At 49.5% G+C, this 7,479-nt stretch overlaps 1 protein-coding gene across 1 annotated transcript in view; it reads right to left on the bottom strand.

The window, feature by feature from the left end:
- Window positions 1-289: 289 nt before the first annotated feature.
- The window catches only part of lmbrd2b (LMBR1 domain containing 2b), a 30,358-nt gene continuing 23,168 nt past the window's right edge, over window positions 290-7,479 (bottom strand). Inside the window, exons 12-18 of the mRNA XM_079256850.1 lie at window positions 6,750-6,855; window positions 6,578-6,675; window positions 2,975-3,078; window positions 2,850-2,896; window positions 2,602-2,713; window positions 2,394-2,520; window positions 290-1,249 (exon numbers count right to left, since the gene is read on the bottom strand). Of these exons, the coding sequence (XP_079112976.1) occupies window positions 1,186-1,249; window positions 2,394-2,520; window positions 2,602-2,713; window positions 2,850-2,896; window positions 2,975-3,078; window positions 6,578-6,675; window positions 6,750-6,855 (658 nt within the window). The 3' untranslated portion in view covers window positions 290-1,185. The remainder of the gene's footprint in view (window positions 1,250-2,393; window positions 2,521-2,601; window positions 2,714-2,849; window positions 2,897-2,974; window positions 3,079-6,577; window positions 6,676-6,749; window positions 6,856-7,479) is intronic.

Here is a 7,479-nt window from a genome sequence, read left to right on the forward strand (position 1 = left end):
ATTTTATCTCCAAGCAAAAGTAACGTCACCAACACAAACGCTGCTTTCTGTTCCAACCCTTCTTTTTATACATTTACGTTCTGAGTAAAGGTTCACAGATGAATGAAACTCCTGGACGAGGTCTGGACCTATCCCAGACAGAACGACCTCTTCCACAGCTAGAGAATAAGAACCTCTCGCTGTAAGACCTGATGGAAGACCTGGTTCTAGCCCTACAGAGCCAGCTGTTTGTGTAGAAGCAGGTGGAACGTGAGGATTCAGGCCACTGCGACACTTAGATGACGTTTATTTTCAGACAGTAGAGGAACAAACATGTTTTCAGAAGACAGAAACATTCATCACCAGAACAACGAGACGCCGTCGGCGCTTCATGCCAAACTCACCTGTTTCCACTCAACCGGATCTTCCAAATCAGATATACATATGTACACAGGAGGCTGATGAAGAGGGAGCAGCCATCATCATCATCACCGTTCTTCATGTCTGGACTTTAACGTGTTCCCTGCTCTCAGAACGCCTCCGTCGTTTCAGACGCCTCCTGGTTACCATGACGACAGCTGTCTGTTGGCCCAGCAACCGTTTGTTTACTTCTGAGCTGAACAACAAACCATAAACACCGCCAGCGGCAGCTGAGAGCGTAACCACGACAACACATCCCTCCGGCTGTCAGACTGGTGGCGTTCCTCAGAGATCCGCTCCAGGCCCCAAACCGGTCCGGATGTGAGCAGACGGGAAGGTTCGTGCCGGAGTTCGAAGAGAAACGGTGTGGATGCAGGAGGCGCTCTTCAAACACGACATCTAGTAATTGTCTTTAAACGCAACACGTGCAGCGGAGATGGCCGCCAGCGCCGTCACATGGTTTCACTCCTCCATCCGGGCAGACGGCGCAGGAGGCGACACAATGCAGAACAAGTTTCCAGTTAAATAAATTTACAACATGATGAGCAAATAAAAATATAAATAAAATAATGAGGGCCTTCATCAATCCAATAACAGTGCAGGGTCACACTGAGCATGCTCAGAGGCGAGACAGCAGGGATGCTCCTTCACCAACCAGCAGCCATGGTGGAGATGTGGGAATGTTTCCAGGTAACACACCTGAGGCGTGCATGCTGGGAGGACACAAACAGCTGAGGTGTGGTGGACGGGCGCCGCATCAGCGGGCATGAAGACGGAGACGGCAAGTTAGACGTCGTCGAATATTCTGCTCCGAGAAGACGACATGGACAGGTAGCGTCCTGCGGCGTGCCTGAAAACACAGAAAGACAGTCAGCTGGCGAGTCTGGAGGCAGCGTCACCATGGCAACCGCTAACCACTGACAGCAGCTTCCCACAAACCCACAGACCCACTCAGAGGTTCAGCACGTCGTTTCCACTCCAGTCTGCCCCCCCAGTCTGTACCCCAGTCCGCCCCCCAGCCCCACCTCCAGTCTGTACCCCAGTCCGCCCCCCAGCCCCACCTCCAGTCTGTACCCCAGTCCGCCCCCCAGCCCCACCTCCAGTCTGTACCCCAGTCCGCCCCCCAGCCCCACCTCCAGTCTGTACCCCAGTCCGCCCCCCAGCCCCACCTCCAGTCTGTACCCCAGTCCGCCCCCCAGCCCCACCTCCAGTCTGTACCCCAGTCCGCCCCCCAGCCCCACCTCCAGTCTGTACCCCAGTCCGCCCCCCAGCCCCACCTCCAGTCTGTACCCCAGTCCGCCCCCCAGTCCCACCTCCAGTTTGTACCCCAGTCCGTCCCCCAGTCCCTCCTCCAGTCCGTCCCCCAGTCCGTCCCCCCGTCCCTCCTCCAGTCCGTCCCCCGAGTCCCGCGTCCAGTTTGCCACCCCCCAGTCCCTCCCCCAGTCCCTCCCCCAGTTCGTCCCCCAGTCCCGCCTCCAATCTGCCCCCCCCCGTCCCTTCTTCAGTCCGTTCCCCAGTTCCTCCTTCAGTATGCCCCCCAGTGCGCCCCCCCAGTCCACCCCCCAGTCCCTCCTCGAGGGTGTCCTGCAGGGTTTCCCTGCTCCAACACGCCCGGTTTCCTTTAAAACAATCCAACATTGAAGTTCTGAACAGCGATTTGAGTTCTTGGAGCAGGAAAACATGGAAAACTTGCAGGACTGTGACCATCGAGGACCTGGAGCTGGACGCCCTGATCTAGATGTTTCCTGCTCCAACACACCTGACTCAGATTGAAAAGGAAGCATCTAAAAGCTGAACGACAGCTGATTGGGTTGTGGTTTCCCGCCTGAAGGCGTCGCCACAGCGATCCAACCACCCAGCTGACGCGGCTGCGTTTCGCGTCCGGGAGCAGGACTCGAACCGCCGGCCTTCAGGCTGTACGACCTGAACCAATGTTCTTCAGTCTGAACATCTTTACAACACGTCAACAGGCGTGTGACGGACTTCCTGTTTACCTGCCAGACTCGCCGTCCAGAGCGTCGTCCGCCAGAGCGTCGGCGTTGAAGTCTAACGGCTCGGAGTCCTGCAGCAGCTCGATGCAGTCCCTCTCTGACCGGCCGCCGGAGCGAGAGTACTTAGCCTCTGCCAATCAGACAGGAAACGGTCAGGTGACGTGTTACCAGCTGGTCATACGTGACACATGAGAAACACGCCTGTACTGACGTCTGCTGCTGGAGTTCACAGAGTCCGAATAACTGGTCTCCTTCATCTCGTGGCTGGTCCTGTTCCTCGCCGTGTAGTCTTCCCTCGGGTTTCCGTAACGCTCCTTCCACTCCTGAAACACAGCACACACATGCATACTGCCGTCACGCCACCGACACGCCACAGACACGCCACCGACACACCACAGACACGCCACCGACACACCACACAAAGTCGGATCACAGAGCAGATGCTACGTAGCCACTCACTCTCCGCCTGTTCTCTCCGTCTTCGATCCGCTGCCTCTTCCTCCTCTCTGAGGACATAAAGCAGAAGGTCAGTGTGACTTCATCATGATGCGTTCTGTTGCACATCAATGCTGCCGCAGCCTCACCTCGCCGGATCAGCTCCTTCCCCTCATCGATCAGGTCGGACGTCATCTCGTTGTCGCCCATAAACTGCTGGAAGCCCAGAAGGTTCAGACAGCGGGTTCCCAGACTGCACACACAGTTTCACACATCATCGTCGTCATCATCATCGTCATCATCAACATCTTCCTGCTCATGTGTTTGTTAAAGATGAACGACAAACAGACGTGGAGAAGGTCCAGGCTCTGCAGAAGGTTTTCTACCCGCCTGCTGACGGCAGCTCCGTCAAACATCACAACCGTGGGAACAAACAGGAACCGATAAAATGCTTTCAGATGAGATTCAGCAGAAACATCTTCACAAAAAGGAAGTTTCCTCTCAGAAAGGAAGTTTCCTCTCAGGAAGCAAGTTTCTTCCCAGGAAGGAAGTTTCTTCTCAGGAAGGAAGTTTCTTCTCAGGAAGGAAGTTTCCTCTTAAGAAGAAGGTTTCCTCTCAGGAAGGAAGTTTCGCTCAGGAAGGAAGTTTCGCTCAGGAATGAAGTTTCCGCTCAGGAAGGAAGTTTCCGCTCAGGAAGGAAGTTTCCGCTCAGGAAGGAAGTTTCCACTAAAGAAGGAAGTTTCCTCTCAAGAAGGAAGTTCCTTCGAAAGAAAGAAGTTTCCTTTTGGGAAGGAAGTTTCCTCTCAGGAAGGAAGTTTCCTCTCAAGAAGGAAGTTCCTTCGAAAGAAAGAAGTTTCCTTTTGGGAAGGAAGTTTCCTCTCAGGAAGGAAGTTTCCTCTCAAGAAGGAAGTTCCTTCGAAAGAAAGACGTTTCCTTTTGGGAAGGAAGTTTCCTCTCAGGAAGGAAGTTTCCGCTCAAGAAGTAGGTTTCCTTTCAAGAAAGAAGTTTCCTCTCAGGAAGGAAGTTTCTTCTCAGGAAAGAAATTTCCTCTTAGGAAGGAAGTTTCCTCTCAAGAAGGAAGTTCCTTCGAAAGAAAGAAGTTTCCTTTTAGGAAGGAAGTTTCCTCTCAGGAAGGAAGTTTCCTCTCAAGAAGGAAGTTCCTTCGAAAGAAAGACGTTTCCTTTTGGGAAGGAAGTTTCCTCTCAGGAAGGAAGTTTTTATCTTAGGAAGCAAGTTTCTTCCCAGGAAGGAAGTTTCTTCTCAGGAAGGAAGTTTCCTCTTAAGAAGAAGGTTTCCTCTCAGGAAGGAAGTTTCGCTCAGGAATGAAGTTTCGCTCAGGAAGGAAGTTTCCTCTCAGAAAGGAAGTTTCCACTAAAGAAGGAAGTTTCCTCTCAAGAAGGAAGTTCCTTCGAAAGAAAGAAGTTTCCTTTTGGGAAGGAAGTTTCCTCTCAGGAAGGAAGTTTCCTCTCAAGAAGGAAGTTCCTTCGAAAGAAAGAAGTTTCCTTTTGGGAAGGAAGTTTCCTCTCAGGAAGGAAGTTTCCTCTCAAGAAGGAAGTTCCTTCGAAAGAAAGACGTTTCCTTTTGGGAAGGAAGTTTCCTCTCAGGAAGGAAGTTTCCGCTCAAGAAGTAGGTTTCCTTTCAAGAAAGAAGTTTCCTCTCAGGAAGGAAGTTTCTTCTCAGGAAAGAAATTTCCTCTTAGGAAGGAAGTTTCCTCTCAAGAAGGAAGTTCCTTCGAAAGAAAGAAGTTTCCTTTTAGGAAGGAAGTTTCCTCTCAGGAAGGAAGTTTCCTCTCAAGAAGGAAGTTCCTTCGAAAGAAAGACGTTTCCTTTTGGGAAGGAAGTTTCCTCTCAGGAAGGAAGTTTCCGCTCAAGAAGTAGGTTTCCTTTCAAGAAAGAAGTTTCCTCTCAGGAAGGAAGTTTCCTCTTAAGAAGGAAGTTTCCTCTCAGGAAGGAAGTTTCCTCTCAAGAAGGAAGTTTCCTCTCAGGAAGGAAGTTTCTTCTCGGGAAGAAAGTTTCCGCTCAGGAAGGAAGTTCCTTCGAAAGAAAGACGTTTCCTTTTGTGAAGGAAGTTTCCTCTCAGGAAGGAAGTTTCTTCCCAGGAAGGAAGTTTCGCTCAGGAATGAAGTTTCCGCTCAGGAAAGAAGTTTCCTCTCAGAAGGGAAGTTTCCTCTCAGAAAGGAAGTTTCCACTAAAGAAGGAAGTTTCCTCTCAAGAAGGAAGTTCCTTCAAAGAAAGAAGCTTCCTTTTGGGAAGGAAGTTTCCTCTCAGGAAGGAAGTTTCCTCTCAAGAAGGAAGTTCCTTCGAAAGAAAGACGTTTCCTTTTGGGAAGGAAGTTTCCTCTCAGGAAGGAAGTTTCCACTCAGGAAGGAAGTTTCCTCTCAGGAAGGAAGTTTCCACTCAGGAAGGAAGTTTCCGCTCAAGAAGTAGGTTTCCTTTCAAGAAAGAAGTTTCCTCTCAGGAAGGAAGTTTCCGCTCAAGAAGTAGGTTTCCTTTCAAGAAAGAAGTTTCCTCTCAGGAAGGAAGTTTCTTCTCAGGAAAGAAATTTCCTCTTAGGAAGGAAGTTTCCTCTTAAGAAGGAAGTTTCCTCTCAGGAAGGAAGTTTCCTCTCAGAAGGAAGTTTTTATCCTAGGAAGGAAGTTTCTTCCCAGGAAGGAAGTTTCTTCTCAGGAAGGAAGTTTCCTCTGAGGAAGGAAGTTTCCTCTCAGAAAGGAAGTTTCCTCTCAAGAAGGAAGTTCCTTCGAAAGAAAGACGTTTCCTTTTGGGAAGGAAGTTTCCTCTCAGGAAGGAAGTTTCCGCTCAAGAAGTAGGTTTCCTTTCAAGAAAGAAGTTTCCTCTCAGGAAGGAAGTTTCCTCTTAAGAAGGAAGTTTCCTCTCAAGAAGGAAGTTTCCTCTCAGGAAGGAAGTTTCGCTCAGGAATGAAGTTTCCGCTCAGGAAGGAAGTTCCTTCGAAAGAAAGACGTTTCCTTTTGGGAAGGAAGTTTCCTCTCAGGAAGGAAGTTTCCACTCAGGAAGGAAGTTTCTTCTCAGGAAGGAAGTTTCCTCTGAGGAAGGAAGTTTCCTCTCAGAAGGAAGTTTTTATCTTAGGAAGGAAGTTTCTTCCCAGGAAGGAAGTTTCCTTTCAGAAGGAAGTTTTTTCTCAGGAAGGAATTTTCTTCTCAAGACGGAAGTTTCCTCTCAGGAAGGAAATTTCCTCTCAGGAAGGAAGTTTCCTCTTAAGAAGGAAGTTTATGCTCAGGAAGGAAGTTTCCGCGCAAGAAGGAAGTTTCCTTTCAAGAAAGAAGTTTCCTCTCAGGAAGGAAGTTTCTTCTCAGGAAAGAAATTTCCTCTTAGGAAGGAAGTTTCCTCTCAGGAAGGAAGTTTCTTCTCAAGAAGGAAGTTTCTTTTCAGGAAGGAAGTTTCTTCTCAGGAAGGAAGTTTCTTCTCGGGAAGGAAGTCTCTTTTCAGGAAGGAAGTTTCCTCTCAGGAAGGAAGTTTCCACTCGGGAAGGAAGTTTCCTCTCAAGAAGGAAGTTCCTTCGAAAGAAAGAAGTTTCCTTTTGGGAAGGAAGTTTTCTCTCAGGAAGGAAGTTTCCTCCCAGGAGGGAAGTTTCCTCTCAGGAGGGAAGTTTCCTCTCAGGAGGGAAGTTCTGATGGGAAAGAACTACATTATGTTAATTCGCTGTATTCATGACCTGCAGACTGGAAGCTGATCTAATTGATCCTTCATCAGATCAGCTGTTTACAATTATCTGCACCAGACAGTGAGACGTGTCACCTGAAGTAGGTGGCGATGCAGAGAAGGACTATCAGCATGGGGTAGTAGATGTAGAAACCGTCAGCGATGAAGGACAGGACCCGCAGCGAGCCCATGATCTGGAAGGCAAACAGCAGGTCAGACAGGTAGCAGGACGTGGTGGCGGTCTGGAGGGTAACTCGCCGGGATTTACCGAGGTGTAGGCCGTCTGCAGCTTGTGCTGGTGGGAGATGGCTGAGTCCATGTGGATCAAACCCAGGAAGTTGAGGCAGAGAGGCGGAGTCAGACGGCAGAAGAGCCTGCAGAGGACAGAAAAGCTGCGTCATCGGCGGAACGTTTAAAGACAGAGGGAATCTTCAGCCGAACCGACAGGTTTCTGTCTTCATGCTAACGTCATGTCCCAGAAGCCTCAGCACAATCACCAACATGTGGAGAAACATTGCGTTACCGATGGCGATAAGACGATGATGTCACCAGACAGGGTTACAGGTAACACTCTAATAGTGGTTTTAACTGGGATGTTTTCAGCCTCGCTGGCGAAGCGTTGATTAGACCTGATGGAGAGCGCTACGCCGTGCAGAAACTGCCTTCATATGAAGCCTGGATGGTCCAGCAGGTCACATGTCCTGCAGGGGATCACCGGTCCGTTGCTACGTTAGCTAACTTTCTGATCAGCATAAACTTCGTCATCCTCAGCGTGGATCTAAAGCAGATCTATGTATGTATGTCTGAGCTATGTGTGGATCTTATGCAGATCTATGTATGCATGTCTGAGCTATGTGTGGATCTTATGCAGATCTATGTATGCATGTCTGAGCTATGTGTGGATCTCATGCAGATCTATGTATGTCTAAGCTATGTGTAGATCTTATGCAGATCTATGTATGCATGTCTGAGCTATGTGTGGATCTCATGCAGATCTA

The sequence above is a fragment of the Telmatherina bonti genome, assembly GCF_933228915.1.
Source record: "Telmatherina bonti genome assembly, chromosome: 17".
Lineage (NCBI taxonomy): Eukaryota > Metazoa > Chordata > Actinopteri > Atheriniformes > Telmatherinidae > Telmatherina > Telmatherina bonti.